This window comes from Cyclopterus lumpus, chromosome 16 (assembly GCF_009769545.1).
Source record: "Cyclopterus lumpus isolate fCycLum1 chromosome 16, fCycLum1.pri, whole genome shotgun sequence".
Taxonomy (NCBI): Eukaryota; Metazoa; Chordata; class Actinopteri; order Perciformes; family Cyclopteridae; genus Cyclopterus; species Cyclopterus lumpus.
The window spans coordinates 7,710,670-7,729,060 of NC_046981.1; the positions used below are offsets into that span (position 1 = coordinate 7,710,670).

Below are 18,391 nucleotides of genomic sequence, written 5' to 3' on the forward strand. Positions count from 1 at the left end.
TCGGGTCGAGCCTTCGCAAACAAACACATAAACACACACCCTCTGATTGGGGTTAAGCAGGCAATTAATCTTGTGACCACAAAGAAATAAAAAACCTCTCAATCATACTCTGCTGCATCCTCCCCTTTTCTTTTTACAGTATTACCGAGCATGTGTATTACAAAAAAAGGAGGCAGGGGAAATCAGGATGAATAAAAAAAAAAAAAGCATGAGCTCACTTAATGCTACTTAAACAATCTGGCTGTGGCTAATTGGCGAGGAAAAAACAAAACGATCAGCTAATCTGGCAGGCGTGTGCCGCCAAGACTGCACTGCAGCTGGTATGGCAGACAAGAGGGCACAACAACGGGAAACAACAGTGATGCGAGTCTATACAAAGAAAATGGGTCAGACAGACATGTGTGAGACAGACGGAGCAGACGGAGGTATGGTGAAGAGGACAGTAAAAGGCAGAGGAGAGGAAGAGAAGGCGCAGCATTCCCATGGCCTGGAGATCTCCTTCCAGCAGACGCCTGTATGGTTATGCCAGCTAATTACCCAAAGTATTTGTCTTCATCCTTGTGTTGTGACCAAATGGCTGGTTTGATTGAGTGTTCAGAGAGATTCTGAATGAGGATTGTTTCAATTACATAAATCACACATCCCAGATTCAAACAATACTGAGGTCAGACATGATTGACACTAGCTGTAATGGGGGGTAAGATGTTTGGAAAAAGTAGTGATTGTGTGGCTGCAGAGGAACCTTTTAGCCCTACAGCATTATGCCGTTTGGTCCTTTAATCAGGGCAACATAAAGAGTTATTCCCCACCAGAGGAAGACCCGCGTGCCCCGTCTGACCTTCATTCTAGATGAAAAGACAGATATCTAAAACACAGCACATGATTTGAATAAAAACAGGAGGCAGTGAAGAAAAAGCAGCGAATGCTATGATCCTATAAGCAATGCAACTTTTCAAAGGCAAGGGGAGGCTTCAAGGCCTTCATGGCCTTCACAGCAAAAACTCTGTCTGCAATCCTCATTTAAGCACAAGCACGTTTTGGACACTTAATGATTCAAAAACAGAAAAAAAACCTTGTTGCGATGCTTATTCAGTGAAACCCCCTCCACTTAAAATGCAGTGTTGTTTGTAGAGAGTTGAATTAAGTCTTCAACGAGCTATGAGTAATCAAACAGATCACTACACAGAGAGTCAAAAAGACAAAGAGACACAAAGAGTTGCAATAGAACTACACACAAAACAAACACAAACACAAATAAAGAGAGGCAAATTGACCACAGAGAAACAGAAAATGATCACAAAAAGACAAAAACACACTAAACAACCACAAAGACCCTCACAACTACAGCAAGGAGACCCCCAACGCCTAAAAAAAAAAGAGTTGTTTTGTGTCTCTTTCAGTCTGGGTGTATTGCTGCTTTTTAGGAGAGGTGAGGGGCCTTTCACATGTCCATGCCCAGGGGCCAATCTCCAATCTGTCCATGAACTGAAATACCTCTAAAATATAGAAGATCCAGTCTCAAACTGCTATTTTCCATGTTGATGGTTTTGAAAGTACAGAATACAAAACAACAAACTTCCATAATTCTACCACTAAACCACTGACCTCCAGTAGGAACTGCTCAGCCTCTGATGCTCTTCCAGCTGCAACACACTGAAAAGTAGCATTTTGCCCAGCATTGACCTCCTCATCTCCGAGCCTGGAGAAGTGCGGCGCCTTATCTAAAGAGACAGACAGAGAGGAACACAGTGAGATCAAAAGTCATTTACCATTCAGCCTGTTCACAATGGCATTCAGTTACCGAACAGAACATTTTATCAAGGCCTTTTCTTTTCAAATACATGAACAGAAATGTCAGGCATCATCCGATGTTTGTGCATACTTAATTAAAGATCACAAATGTGCATCAAAAACAAAAGCAGTTTTTCAGTTGAAGGTTTGAAGCAGCACTAAACTTGAGTAACAACGTTCTATTCAAATTAAATTCATAAATATTAATACTTATGACCTAACATTTTAACTCCTTTATCCTTAAACAAACTTTTTTTATTTCTCATAGCAGTATGCAAAAATGAATTTACAAATAAAGTTACTGGAAGAAAACAAAAACAAGCAAAGCATATAAAAGTGTAGAAGTAAGTAATAGAAAGTGTATCTATCGAGTTGTTTGTGTTGCTGTATTTGAGAGTGGAGGTTAGAAGATGTTGCATTGCTTTCCACTTCCAGATTCTCCAGACACATCAGAACCTATTGTGGACCTGTACTGTACGCCCATGGTAACGTTGAAATCAATTGAAATAATGAAATAAAAAAATAAAATAAAAACACACTGTTTGAATAAGACAAAAAGTGTGTAAATACATGTGTTGAGAGGGTCACACAAAATGAGAATCGAGGCGATGTGAGCAGAATGTGGGAGTGAATCTGCAGAAGAAAAGCCACAGAGTAAAGCATCAATCCTCCACATCTCGACTAATAATGTCCCAGCATGCTGAGCGAAGCTGCCAATGAGTCAGTGTGTGGGAGTAGCCCTCTCACCCAACTCCGTGATTAACAATAGTGCTGTGAGAACCAGACCCCTGCGGAGGCAAATCACTGGGTAAATACCGACAGCAATGCCTGAGAAATGGGGGTAGGACATGTCGACGTGTCACTCTGGATGAATGACAGGAAGAGATGGCAGAGCAGCGGTGAAGCAAATGTTTGGGTCCCACACATCTCCGGCTTGGTTTTGCACAACATTATGTTGTTATGTAGCAAGGGTGTGGGGGGGGGGGCAAAGTGTAGATCTGGTTTGTTTACAATAAGTAGTATGGGGGGTTGCCTTTGAGTGAGTCTCCCTCCAAAGGTTAGTTCATAATTCATGCCTGAGAGCCAAACATAAACAAACACTGAAATGAGTGTGAATGGGAAAGAAAAAGTGTCCCCACAGTTGGCAATAACTGTTGTGTTAGAGTGTCAGATGTTATTCTCAGGACTCTTTAGCATGATAAATATTTAATTGGAGTGCAGCACTGAATTCAGAGTCACAGACTAAGACTCAGGAGAAGAAAACAGAAAAAGTCAACCTTGCTTTCACCAGAATTGACAAAAAGGGACATTTTAAATTTCACTTCGCTTCGGGTTTTCACTCCGTCTTCCTCCCTCGCACGCGTTATCTGCCAACTAATGCAGCCTGGCCATGTGCCACATCATAAGGCATGTACAGGTCTCGATGAGAGTCTTAATTATTTAATGGCCGCAGTGGGAGCATTCAGAAGATGCCATCTGCTGTCTCGGGGTGACTGACTGGGTGGTACGCATACAGCACGCTGCGACCAATCTCACAGCCGGTGTTCAACACTATTGTGATAACAGTAGGGGATATGTAAATATTAACAGGGAGATAACGCTGAATCTCTGTGTCAAATATATCCATCAAGCTTGTGCCAGTTATATATGTCACTTGAAAGCAGGGTGGACCAATGGCATTTAATGTGCTTTGAGCCCTCGTGTTCAGCAGTGGGTTGTACACGCCACAGAGTGTGACACTGTAAGACTTTGTCCAGGTATTAAGGGACTCAGTGAATATGTTTTACTCAAGCTCCTCAGGGGATAACAACACATTGAACCCCAACCCTCACTGACACAAAAAGAGCTCCGCTGCTGGGAGCCATTGGAAACACCATGAACATTCTCATAAAGCTTTAAAAGGCAGTGCTTGATGGGAAAAGCCCCTCTGTGCACAGTGACGTATGACAAAAAGCTACAGCGCACTTCCAGTCAGGCAAGGGAACATGGACGCCGCGTTCAGAGAAAGAATTAAAGATTTCACTGATTAACAAATCAAGGTGGGTGTCAAGCGAGGCTGGAGGCTGGAGTCTGGAGGCAGGTGTGTTTTCAGGTGGGGAGTGTTGGCATTTGGGTGTCACACTGTTTTAATAGCCCTTCTGTTGGCGCTGGATGCCTCAGGACAACCTGCAATACTAATATAGAAGGTCGATCAGCCATCACTCTTCTTCGTATCATATTGAAATACATATTTCCCTCAAAACCTCTTCTATTTTTTTTCTTTCTCCAGCACCTCCTGTAATTACAATTCATTGTCAGAAGTGGCACTTACAGCAGGGGTAGTTGAGCACCATGATGTCATCTATGGCAATGTAGCCTCGCCGCTCTCTGGAAACAGTTGCCTCAATCAGTACCTGCAAGAGTGAAGCCAACGGTGAATGCGCGATGAACAGATTTTAATTCATAACCAGAACAGCTAAAGCATACACTTGCGATTAACCTAATGCTCCCGAAGCTGAAGTGTTGCAAGCAATTTTCTGAAGAACATTGAGGGCTGTATGAATTCAAATGCTCGCGTCCCACTTTCGGTGACAGACACATTATTTACAAACAAGCCCGTCACCACATGGTTGCACATCCGCTGACCCAAAACCGAAAAGCTAGACAATGAGAGAAACAAGACAAAGACAGGAGCATAAAAACAGGAAGATGGATAAGTTTTGCCTGAGTCCGCAGGGCCAAGAGAAATAATAGCTTTATCAGGAGGCACACAATGTGGCGCGTGACTCATGTGCTCTATTCCACATTCAGGGTACAGGCTGCTGTGAAGCCATAACAGCAGATAATACAGCCTGCACAGGGCCACGAGACTCAGGGGAGGACAAAGCTCCATACTGTCCTGTGGAACAATAAGCTGGATGAGCAGCCGGCTCTCATGAAACCTAATCAATATCAAATCGCCATCCTTAGTAATAGGGAGAGAGTTATGAGACACAGGGGTGATGCTTGTTTTCACAGCACCAAGGACAGTCTCCTATCCTCACATTTGATGGAAGGCCAGCTTTGAGTTATTGTTTCTCATAATCCTCTGACCAAATGATTACAACATGTTTCCTATCACCGGGTCTTGATTTGTACTGAGAGCGCCACAGCCACACTCAGACTCCCTTATGTCCACGGAGCTACTTTAAATGTGTGTGTCTGGCGTCTGTGTTTACACGCAGGTGCAGCGGAAATGGGTCGTACAAGAGTGAAGCTCAAACTTCTCAAAGGTATGGAACTGAATCCAGTTGCAGCGGCTTCACCCGTGACCTTTTGTGTTGCAGAATGAATACACTGAGGCTGGGTATCAGACATGTGGTACTGGCATTTCAGTGCCAAAACAGAAAGAACATTGGAGACAGTAGTTTGACCAAGAAATCTTAAGGTCCTCCAAAAAAGCCTGTTAAAAAATGATAACTGCATCCCATAGTCTATCGAAGATAATAAAGTTTTCTTATTATCTTTCATGGAAAAAAAATTAAGTGGGCCTTCAAATCCATCTAAACCCGTGTTTCAAACTCCATCCAGAGGAAAACCGTGAGACGTGATTGGAAATTCAGCAAAAGGCTAAAAAGCGAGCAAAGATTTTCTTTTGATACCTCACTTTGATGGATATTAAAATGATTTGCAAAAAAAAAAAAATTATCAAGTGCATCAAACATAGACATGCCATTACAACAGAGACAGATTAGAGTGGCTTTTAACTGTACTTTTTCTGCACTGTCTGTCAATTTTGTATTGGCGCCGGTGTGATATTTCAGTTTCAGTGCCAAAAACATATGGTCCATAACCTAGCTTGACCAAAGATTTGACGATGGAGTTATGTTTCAAACTCCATCTGTGAGATATAGTTGAAAGCTCAGGATACATTTTTTGAGACCTCGCTTTGCGGTATATGAAAAGGAATTTATAAGAATTCTTTCTCTTTTTCCCAAAATAAGCTTCTAAAGCAACAATGTCAGCAAAAATGAGTGTTACAACATCCCTTGCCATGCAGGAACCCTGAAGGCACCTAGACCGACACATAATGATGGGATGTGGGAAGATTTGGGTCAGCTAAAAGACTCCTGACAGAAAGAGACGCAGGAAGCCAGGCATGCTGAGAGGAGAGAGGGGAGGCTAGAAGGTTGACAGAGGGAGAGGTGAGGAGGAAGCAGGAGGAACGGTCCTGGCTGCTGGGTCGAACTGTTGAACCCTGTGTGTGACCCTGCTCTGCCTGTAACTGGTTGCTCTCCTCCGGCTCAGAGAGGAACAGTCAGGCTAATCTTCTTCTGCCAGAGTCAATGTTCCTGTTTGTTCCCAGATACCACTGGAACCTGAGCCGGAACAAGACAACACTGCTTTTAAAACGGGAACATTAACATGTCCACTTTTCATCATTTCCATTATCCCCTGTTTCAAGCGGTCTATTTTCTATAAAAGACCTCTTCCCTCAATTCATTCTTCCTATATTCATTTGTTCATTGTCGTGCTTTGTTTCTTTTGCTGTCCATCTTTTTCTCTTGCCGCCTTGCCTCCCTCCTTCCCTTCTATTCTGCAGCTGAATACAACTGCATAAAACTACACTATTTAAAGCAATGATTAAAGCACAATATCCTTCAATGTGTGGACCTGAATTAGCCGTGTAAATACACACAGCGCCGTGCCATCAGACTGGCATCAAAAGTAGCCGGAAAACACTGATTGGGCTTGATGCTATACACAGAAGAGAGAACAATGTCTAGAAAGTCTAATTGAAATTGCTATTACTCTCTGCTGAGCTAAAACACTCAATAAGAGATTGATTACTGGTTAATCATCACTCTTTTTAGCCATTAGGATAGGAGGTTATTAAGAGGGAGACATTTAGAGCATTTGTTTCAATAAACAACCTTCCCCATATTTTTATTGAAAGCCACTTTGACAAAGAAATTTTCTATAGGCCTGAACTTTATTCTAATAAATGGCTTTACTTCCAAAAGATATACAAATGCAGGAACTGGTTTCTGAAGAAAAAAATAAAAAGGCACGCAGTGATTTATGACTGATATAAAATGCACATTAGGAGAACATATTACATTACCCTGCCTTATTGGCTTTTAGAAGCAATTGTTATGTATACAAATCAAGAGATGATTTATATGGCCCTATAAACAAGCTTCTACCTTCCCCACTCCAGTCAGGAGACACCATTAGACGCAGGGCTTTCACTCACCATTAGTCACAGTCACATATAAATAACTTCTTAAATATTCACAGACAAAGGGTCACATGCTGAAGTAAATCTGGTCATGTGGAAAATGTCAAAGGATAACAGTATGTGTCTGACAACATGGTTTAAATCTTAGGAGTCTCAATTTGCTCTCCACAGTATTTCACAGAGGTATTTTCCATAGCCAAAGGCTCAGCTGGCACCACTCTCATTAGACTGAAGTAATGGAAAAAGAAGGTATTCTCGAACAAAGCTGAGCCGTGAGGATTCTCATTTACAAGTCTTTGTTGTGCCGACCGCAATGCAACTTGTTCCTTTTCCTGAAAGAAACAAGTCTAATAAGGAAACAAGATGGAATCACGGGAAACGTTATGAAGTGGGCTACTCTGGTTTAAGAGGTCGAGCAAAACGGGCTACGTGTGCACAGAGCGAGATAAACCAACTCTATGCATCTGCAATGTTTGTTTAAATTTAAGATATTCAAAATGTTAGAAAATACACTTATTCACATTTTTCCCGGGATCTGGATGAGAAGACCGCTTCCGCTCACATGTGTCGTTTGTTAAGTTCAGAACTGGTTAGCCTCGTCGGGCTTAGCATGTAGCATATAGAGCGGAAGCAGGGGGAAACCGCTAGCCATGCTATGTCCAAAGGTAACACACAAACAACAAACAAACAGCACCCCTAAAGCTCACTTATTCACACATTGTATTTCCTCCATAAAAAAGACATGGCCACACGAGGAGTTGTGTGCTGGACTGTTTCTTGGCCCGCACAGTGATTTCCTGAAGGCATGACATCATTGCGGGGTTACCAAACAGTGGTGTTTGAATGTGGATTTGACATGACATGTGAGTATTGTATTAATACCTATCCTAAAAGCAACAACACCCTCAACGGGGAGGGTGTATTGAACGAGGGGGATGAATAATACACACGCAATAGCAACAAGTGGAAAATCTAAAGCAAGGCAGAAGGAAAGCAGGTCTGAGATTCTGACATTTGGAAGGAGACAAAGTTGAGCGATGAAAGTGAGAGACGGTAAAGAGGGGAGGGGGGACATGTCTGCTGGCTGTCTTGGAGGGATAGATAACATCTTTAATATTTGATAACAAGGTTCTCCAGCTATCGCAAACACTTCTACCAGTGAGTCAGAAAGAGAAATATGGCAATGTACACCAGACCAAACACATCTTCAATCGTGATATCTCAAGGTGATCTTGTTCTGTAAGGTTTTCACCCCCAAAATCCATTGCACTCCAAATCCCAATTTCCCAACTGTGATAGGAGAAAATTATGTGTGTAACGCTTCTTCAATGCTTAATGCAAACGGCAGCCTGGTCACAGAGGAAGAAGACTCTGGTGATTTTGGTTCCTTGCTTTTTTAGTATTTGTTTGGGTGATCACAAGAGAACTGATTACTTTTTGTCAAAACATAAACAGTGTCTTACATGTGCCGTAAACAAGGTTTTTCATTACACTCTAGTCTAAATCATGAAAAGAGCAACCTTGGTGGTAATCTCACAGCTATATATATGTGCAGTGCAAAAGGTTAAACTGACATGCTATATCCCTGTGCTGTAGGAAAGGAACTAGGAGCTCTAATATGACCTGAAATCTAATAAGGATTTGAAAACCCTTTTTGAATTGATGTGTGTTCTCCTGGGATTTATTTTACTCAGAGACAAAGATAAGAAGGGCCTCTTCTCCACCTCTGCTTCAAACAAGTGCTTTACTAGTTTAATGACGTGGTAAATCTGCCTACCTATCACTTTAAATCCAAAGTGATTGTATTAGACTTGCTATGGAGCTCATATAACCCAAACCCTGTACTATTTAAAGTCACACAAGCTTCAGCTAATGTGCTTTAGAGCTAAAAATCTCGGATGAATTTCCAGAAACCTTTGTTGAAGCAAACCAGGCTGTAACAGAGTCCTGTTACGGTCCTTATTGTTGTTCTGCTTTCATTACACTGTGGATAGCTAGCATTAAGATGCTCTTAGAGAAACCTCCAGTCCGACACCTCCACATTTACCCGTTTCTGTTTTTTCTGTTTAAAAGAGAGCAGTGACGTGTGGCAAGGCAAGACCTTGTGTCATTGCACAGTGATGAGCTCTTTGACTGCAGAGGGATTAGCAATGTAAGCTGTGGTATGTGTGAGGGGGCAGTTTGTTTTGCTCTCTTTGTACTGAGAAGCAAGCTCAGCTGAGTTAAAGTCAAATGTGGAATGAGAGAGGAGACAAAGAGGAAAAAGCTTTGAATCCTTACGATACATTTTCCCTAATGTTGCCAAAACCCGGTGACCAATTCCCTCAAATTGTAATCCATTACAAGTGGTTATTTAAGATGTTCTATTAAAAAGATGTACTGTCAATACTAATTACAGTGTCAAGCATTTCTTTCCCCTGCACTATTTGTCCTGTCTTCAGAGTCATCTCCTGCTCCTCATAAGCCCTTTAAAAACCTCCTTCTCCTAACAGGAGCCTCTCATCGGAGGATGCAGAACAATTGTGACTCACCTCTTGGCCATCATTATTTACCGGGATGCTTACAGAACAAGACACAACTGTAACAAAGAGATCACAGCTCAGCTCTGACTGTATCCATCAGCAGCGAAGCGCTCCTTAGTAAAAACACTCAACCATTTTCGGCTCACTTATTGTTAAACATTCATCATAAGAGAGACAGCTATTTAATACATTTAATTGGGGCACTGTAAAAGTAATGATTCACACAAAAAATTCCATTAAAATAAAAGACAGTGAGGACCTCATTATTTTGGTTGCACCATTGAGCTAATGAACAGTTTTACTGGCAGGGGTCCTTGCTGGCTTTTTTTATGAGGGGCAAAGCTCAAGAGAAGGTGTGCCAGCCAGAAGCATTGATTAGTAGAGCTCGCAATCCTCTCGTATACTGATTTGTAGCTCGTGAGATAAGACCTGAAAATACAGCAAAGTCTGTACTTACATCCATAACGTAATGGGTTTCCCCCATAAAGTTTTTTTTTTTCCCAAGGTATTTCTAAAAGGCCACGGGTAGTAGGACAGTCAATAATATTGTGTTGTCTGTATTTCAATGAACAACATAAACCTATCTGTGAATACACTTATTCACTTCAAGACTTAGAGTAGAAGAGAATCGATCAAATGTATTTCTAAAGCACATAGAAGAACAACCCACCAAAGTGCTATACAGACCAGAGCAGGTAGCTAGAACCACAGATAAAAGAAACACTGACGTAAACATCCAGATCAATAACATTCTCAGGTCTATATGGAGTGAGAGCCAGGAGGTGATTAGCTGAGCGTAGCTGGACTGGAAACTACGGACCTGTCTCTGTCCAAAGAATCGCATACCAGCCCCTCTAAAGCTCACTAATCCACACGTTGTATCTAGTCGGTTTAAATGTGTTCAACAGCGGCCTGGAAGCTGATGGTCACTGTGAGGTTGAAGTCACTGCTTCCAGCCGGGAAATAGTCCTAATAATAACCCTGTAAAACCACAAGAACTTGTTGTTCTTACACAACAGTTTTTGTGAAGATTCAATACCTTTTATATAATTAATGAGCTTTAGAGGTGCTGTTAGACTTTTTTATGTTCTACCTGTTTCTAGTCTTAATGCTAAACTGTGCTAACATTTCCTGGCACTTGAGTGCAGATATGAGAATCTTCTCATCTAACTCTCAGCTAGAAAAATAATCTGATTATTTCCCATAATATCTGACTTTTCTTTTCCCAGCAAATCCCATAAAGCTTTGACAGTGTACCAGTGGTTGAAACAAAGTCATCTCCACTGTACCTTGGTCAAAGTCCCACGGTATTCAAATATTCTCCTCAGATGTCTGTGTGTTTCTGTATATACAGTACATTGGATGTCTGATCGTATTTTAAGATCAAGTGATGTTGGTAGAATTGTGTCAGCCTACGCCGAGCCCTCTGTTTATACATAGTGAAGGTCAGATCTTGCAGAGCAGAGTAGAATGTAATTAAATTGGTGGAATTGACAGTTCTGGATAAAATGCACAGTAGTCAACTTAATTGCTTTTTGACAGCTCCGCAGCGTTTGCAGAAAAGATTAATTGGATTAATAGATGGATATCCATTGTGCTCACCTGATTATAGCATCTACAGACCACAGCCCATCAGGCACCAACATTAGATGCCAGTCAATGTCTGTCTACTACGAGTAGGCAGCGGCATGTCGAGCAAATTGTTGGATTCGGCTGAATACACAGTACACAGGCTTCAGTAGCTGAAATATCTACTAGGCATGCCCACAAGAGAACTAGTTAGGGCCCTCGAGCACTAACGCTGGCTGGATTCACAGGGGAATCCATGCTAATTAAATTGCAAATGCAAGTAATTAACACCAGATTCACCTCGAGCCTAAAGTGAGTGGTGATCAACAGAGCCTTACTGTGTACCATTGCTCATCTGAACGAGATGTCGGTACATGGTTCTGCAGATCTTAATGACGGGAGAAAAAAAATCTCTTGTGACTGTCAAACTCCTCATTGTCAGAGGTGCATCTTGTTTCATTAACACATCGTAAAATCAAGGACCCATCAGTCACTTGATCACATGTAAGAGTAAAGAATCTCGAACTGAGAGTGACGGAGTTTGTACCTGGTATTCATTAGGCCAGAAGGTGCTGACTGCCAGCTCCACCTGGTGCCACTGCTTGGCATGAGACCCAGACGTGTTCCAAACCGGACTGCCGAGCGGACCCCCGTTGACTCGAACATACGCCCGTAGGGCCCCCGGGCTGTGGCCATCGCGGCTGTACAGGAAGTAGCTGAACTGGACGCAGTGAGTGTCATTTTCACTCAGAGTCTGCAGCAGCAGCTGAGCACGATGACCCACGGCATGCTGGGAAGAGTTCACCAACATATAGGATCCTAAAAAGGAGCAAAATAAATGCATCAGTTAATTTTAGTATTCCAACTTAATGGGTTATCGCAACAGTTTAAAACTTCTGTCATCTGTTAACGGTTTCATACCTGTTGCCATTTCCTGTATGAGGCTAAAGCTTCAGAGAAGAACTCATGTCCTGCATGCCAAATATTACAGGTTTTAAAAGTCAGGACGGTTGATTTTGAAGACAATCTATGTATATCTTAACTAGGAGGTATTGGCTTTTTTAGGCCAAAAAACATTGTAATATTTGTTTTTGTAAATCATTGCATCCCTTCTACACCATATGTCATGTATGGGTCAGAAACAGACGTCATAAACAAGTTTAAGAGCACATTTCAACAACAAGGCAATTCAAAGTGCTTCACATAAAACCATAAAAAGCATCAAAACATAATGCAAAAGAAAACAAGATTTAAAAACAATTAAGAACATTCATTAAAACATGTAAAACACTCAAAAAGCAAGTGGTATGTGTCATGTTGTGTGTTTTCCTCTCCCTCCATGTTTTCCTTTCAGGTGCCCATCAGTGGCCACCTGTACAGGCCAATCCGGCTGCACCTGGGTTCCAGAAGGCCAGCTAGCCAATCAGCTGAGTGGGCCCCGTTATAAAAGAGAGAAGGCCTGAAGAGTTGAGGGGAGTCTTTTGTTTTGATGTACCCACTGACACTGCTAGAGGTGCAGGTTTGTGGTGGGAGGTTGAGGACAGTAGGTAAGTTTGGGGTACCCTGTACATTTGTGCACTCACGTAGGTACTTTGTGTCTAAAACATTAGACTATTGGTTGGTGCTGCCTCTGTATTGTTTTGATGGACTTTTATTAGATAAGCAGGTGAAGCCATTTTGTTTGTTTCTTTCTTAGAGGTAGTTAGCCAGGCCTAGTTTTGTGATCTTGATTTCTTTTGTTTGGCACAACCACAACTGTCCCAACCTCTCCCACTTAGTAGAACTTTTGGGTTGTTTGTTTAAACCGAGGCACAATAAATATTATTTTGAAACCGTTACTCCTCCTTTTGGCTTCTTTTCACTTATTCTTTGACTGCCATGTGTTCGTCTCCCCTAGACCGAGAAGGGGACGTAACACAATAAATAGAATAAAAGTTGCAATGCAGAAATGAGAAATTGATAGATATCATTGAATTTACATTGATTAATAAATGAATCACTTAATAATTTAACTTAAACTTGCGAAAAATAAAAATGAATCACTATAAGATAACATTAAGTATAAATGACACCAGTTTTTATATTGTAAATATGTCCATAGCACAGGTCTTTCAATTGTTACTAGATGTACAGATAACTGTTGACGGTTTGTATATGAGCCATTGGGGGATTTGTGTTAAGCAGACTTATATGAACCAAGGAAAACGTGTCACAAAGGAACAAATCTGCAGGGTGAATCCACAAGAAGGAACAATTGAAGTATTCTCCCCCAACTGATGAGTATGCGGTTGAAAACCGGAAAAGAAATGTTCCCCGTTAAATCTGTGCTCACTAAGGCACTATGTGAATACTGAAGGGAGACACAGACAACAGGTGAGAGATGGGGGAAAAAAAATTCGGCAGACTAAGAGAGAGTTTTTCCCTCTGCAAGGTGACGAACGCCGAGGTAGGAATCGAGATTCACAAAAGCCCCCAAAGCCTTCTCTAATCAGGATAACATAACCCCATTGCCCTTTGCCTAGCATCTGTCCCGCCTTGGGTCTGTGCCCACTAACGTGATTAGCACAACAATGTTGGGAGACCTTCCTGTGTACTCACATAATCAAGCCTGTCGTCTTTGTATGCCAAGGTCTTTCTGTTCTGTCAGCAATGAGCCCGAGAGACCAGACAGTCCCCGCCTCGGCGCCAGGTGTCCTGAAGACATTTATTCTCCACTCCGATGGTATAGCATGCGAATGCTGGATTGTCAGACAGATCATTCTTAACATCCCAAAAAGTGTGCGCCTCTCAACTGGGAAGCGCCCTCGACAGACTATACTCCCTAATGTTTTCCCAGCGTCCCAACAACTCGCCATGCAAACAGAAGTAGTATGAGTTATGAGCAGGGAACTTGTATTTGCCCTTGAGGCACAAGACAAAAAAAATTCGCTCTAGTCTTCCTCTCCATTGGCTGTGTGCAAAACAAGACAAGTGATCGAGTCATCTGCTTCTTTACCAGCACTACTGAGAAAACACTAATTACCTCTAAGTGCAAATAAGACAAAGCGCCTACATTCACAGGCTGTTTTACATAATGAAAATGAGATCCACAACCCTTAGCCCCGTGCTATAAAGGCATTTAAACTGAGAAGCAAAGAGAAGTAGGGACGGTCATTAGCTGGAGGCTAGAGTGGCGGTCTTTACTGCAAAGCCCTATTGCCCTGTAGCCCATTGTCAACAGCCCCTGATTTGTGTCTTGTCCCGGGCGGAGGATCTCTGCACTCGCATTTCGTATTGCTTAATTAGATCTTTCAGAATCGGTCTCCTCTCCTGCCCCCTCCAGGCTCCCGAGGGACTCATAAAATAATAGCAAAGGGCTGAAGTGCTTCTGCCGTACTATCCTCGATGCTGGTTATTTTCTGGATACGTGCCCCTTGTTTTATAGAAAGACATCATTAACACTTTTCTATTGACTTTGCAAGTACTATCATGTCACGTGGGGACACGTGAAGCAGTCATTCTGCCGACCTCTGACCTCATTTGAGATTCAAATTGAAGATAGGTGAAGTCATATAATTAATAGGGTGCTGAATGTGAGTGCATATGATAAAAATGAAAATTGTGCATGAATTAAACATTGTGGCAGAATGAATTGAGGTTCTGGACAAATTCTGTACAGTAATCCTGACATATTGTGAGATAATCCGTTGCAGCCCATTCGACATTGACATTATGCATCATTTTGGTTCAAGTGAAAAAGGGTAATAAACCCAACAAAAATAAATATTGAGAAGATAGTTTACCTTAATTCAACAAATATTTCTACAAATCATTTTTTTTTTTTTTTTTTAGAATTGTATCATTTAATAGAGAATATGTCTTTGTATTCTTGTTGTTAAAAATAAATTGCTGGAGTAAAGTAAAGAAGTCGTCACTCTGATTGGTTTTAATACCTACATAATGTAGAATTGTTTTTATTTTCCCTGTCAAATGTTCTATATATATAAAGAAGTCCAAGGGTACTTATTTCCATTGTTTTTGTTAGACCAACATTCCAAAATATATAGGTGTTTAATTTTTTCTCACAGATTTGCATGAAGTCTTACGTGCTCTCATCTCCTCTTGACTAGAGTGAAACTTATGAAGGCTTCAGCCCAATGAAAATTGCCCACCTCTAACTTATTCAAAATGTAGAGAGGACCAGATAACAACCCACCCCACCACTCTTGTCTCCTGTAAGTTTTAGAATTGATTTTAAGATGTGACTGATAACTTCTAACACTCTACATGGTCAGACTCCCAGGTACATTAAAGATATGTCAATCCCACAAGAGTTGCAGGGAAGCCAATAGATAGAGGTCTTCTGGTTGTTCCAACAAATTGCCTAATATCACGGGCCCTAAGGTCAGGCTATAACCAAAAGAATCTCAATCGGTATCCGATTGTTCACCTGAATTTATTAAGCTACCGTCTCTGTGTAGCAAGCTTTTATTGTTGCTTTATTTGTCATTCATAAATGACAAAATCATAAATAATCCTCGTGAAATCTGATGACGTTCCAACCATCTATCGATGCCCCTCCCAAGGTCAAAATAACATCCATAACAAGATTAGGACTGATCCAGCACATCATAATTCATAAGAAGCACGGCTGGAGTACAACCAGGTCACAGGCTATAGGTGACAAGCCACAACAGATCAAAAAGGTAGGGCAGGGTCATAAACAGAGGGTGGGGTTTGAGTTGTGCGGCATTGATAGACATGGTGATAAGGTCACAAACCAGGAAAGTGCAAATAAGACGTCAGCAAAACAGAGTTGTTGACATGGGAGAGGTGAAAATAAAGCCTAGGAAATGATATGAAAGTAGAAGGTAACGCATTATTTTTCTATTTATTTTCCTGCACTGTAAAAATGTATGGAGCCTTTCTCTTTCTGACCATTCTGTAAAACTTTGTTCCCCTGACATCCAAGGCCAGTGTCCAAGAAATCTAGGCGACACAAGAAACTACAGAGAGCAGAGGTCTGAGTATAATGGGATCAATGGCTGTGTTTGGGTTTGAGAGGCGTCCTTGTTACTGCTTGCCGTATGATTACTGGCCAGCTCTCAGCACACTGGCCTTGATGCTCGTCTTTTCACCAGGCGCCTTCATCCTGCCCTGTATTCTGTTCTGAGAAGGTCATGTGGGATTTCAGACTCAATCTCTGAGGTTCTGATGTCCCAAAACTGTCTTTATGTTTGCTGCTGTCCGCAATAACCTCCAGTACAAATACATAAATAGAGTAGAGCTCTGGCCAATGCCCTGAAAGGCACATTAGTGTTGTCATTTCCCTGATGTTTGGTATCCCTCTCTGGAAAAACTGTCTCACAAATATAAAATTGCCTCATCATGAAGTGAAATTGTTCACGGAGCAATAAGAGCTCTCAGTGAAAGACGCTGCAATCACAAACATAAACACATTGTTGCTAACATCAGACGTTAATGTGTTTACTGCCCATCACCGTACAAAATAAATGACTAAACAAATTATTCTTTGGTGTGTTGTTGTTTTTTTGCCTGTCTGACCTCATGGATAATTTAAGGCAAGCATGTAGGTATGTTAAAAAAAAACTGAGGACTGGATAAAAAGAAACCCATTGAGAGCAGAGACAAGTTCCCCTCCTAATGGAAGCCCTCACACTGGGACAGTGAAATAACAAGACATCACACAGGCTTAATCGACTTATCACAATGACACACAATGACAGAGTTCCTACTGGGAATCCGGGGCTGACCTTATACTCAAAAAGAAATCAGCAGAACAGTTTCCTCTAAACATCAGCAGTCATTTTGCAGGCAGCTTTTCTTAGCCGTATCTAGCTAGTTTAACAAGCCAACGTTAGCTCCATCAGGCACTTTTGCCGGTGTGTTTCTGGTTTTGGGAAGATTAAAAAGACACCAGACTACAAAGTTATAAAATTGCAAAGCCTGGCACGTCGCCTCAACATGTCAGGAAATCCAAAACTTGACAGACGTGCCAAGCCGAGTTACTGTTGCTAAGCTATGACCGGACAATCACAGTTCGGGGGAGACCGTTCAATTCTGTGATGTTGCAAAAACTCACGTTAATCTAAAATATATGAATGTTCTGAATTAAAATGTAACATTAACTAAGAGATTACACGTCTGCTCCCAAACACATACACACACACTCACACACACACACACACACACACACACACACACAATAAAGCGAGAACATTGGTGTTGGCTGTGTAGGACCCTCCTCAATAGAGCCCCCTACCAGCTTTGCATAAAGGCATGAAGGACTGACAGCTTTTTCATTTCCAAGGCTGACACACCACCTGAAGAGTGTAAGCTAATCTAATTGTCACCCCCTCACTCCATACCATCATTCACAGCTCCACCTGCGTCATACTCGTTCTCGGCCATTCAAATCATTTTTCATTATCATCGCCGTCATCCATCAAGCAGCTCCTCTATCCTGCAACTTTAAGATATTCAAAGTGTACAATAGGTATTGACATGTTCTGTTCTTTACAACTATCTGCCCCTCTGGCTCTGGTATTTCTTATTGATTGGAGATCAATTTCAAATGACATCTCCTCAGTCATTTATTTCTAAACATTAATAACGGAACAGTAGTCACTTTTCATCTTGTCTGTCCTGATTGGACACCTATACCCTATGTCCTTATTTTCTGACTGCACTATTCTAAAGCAGAAAAATATAAAATTAGATTGTATGGTGCCACGGGGCACTCTTAACCTTTTACCAGTACATTTCCTTTGTCTACAGTCCGAACAACCCATCCTCAGTTTCTGCTTTTAACTTCGTCTTATCATTCTAACCCAGAGCTGTGACTGTTTTCTCTGCATCTTTATTGCCTCAAGTAGAGAGGCCCAGTAGACCACTACCAACACCTCTGGGGAAAACCTGGTGTGCACAGGATAGAAATGGACAGTGAGATAGACTAGTGTTGAGTTGTAGTGGATTTTATATATACTTGCACATGTAAATAAGAGAAGTTTATGTTTTTAATTAATACATAAAGAAAGTTATGGAGTTACCCGGAGCTTTGAACAAATCTTACAGTAGCCAGCTGAGTACTGATGTTCGAGCACAAAATAAATGAAATACAAGTGTTTTGCGATTGTCGAAGTAGCCTGTGCCTTCCAGCATTTGAGAGAGATGAGGCCATGTCAGCAAGTGCTGTTGTCTTTTTTCCAAGGAGAGAGGGGGGAAAGAGGAAAAGTGCAATTTCTCAACAGTCTGCTTGTGTTGACCTTCTGAATTGTCCTCCAGGCAGTTCAGGATCAACTGGCAGATT

The 18,391-nt window shown here is 41.6% G+C and overlaps 1 protein-coding gene across 3 annotated transcripts in view; it reads right to left on the reverse strand.

Annotated features, from left to right (window-relative positions):
- ptprub (protein tyrosine phosphatase receptor type Ub) overlaps window positions 1-18,391 on the reverse strand; it is a 134,050-nt gene that overhangs the window by 52,061 nt on the left and 63,598 nt on the right. For all 3 annotated transcript variants that reach the window (XM_034553345.1, XM_034553346.1, XM_034553347.1), the window contains exons 3-5: window positions 11,630-11,901; window positions 4,103-4,184; window positions 1,606-1,721 (exon numbers count right to left, since the gene is read on the reverse strand). In XM_034553345.1, the coding sequence (XP_034409236.1) occupies window positions 1,606-1,721; window positions 4,103-4,184; window positions 11,630-11,901 (470 nt within the window). The remainder of the gene's footprint in view (window positions 1-1,605; window positions 1,722-4,102; window positions 4,185-11,629; window positions 11,902-18,391) is intronic.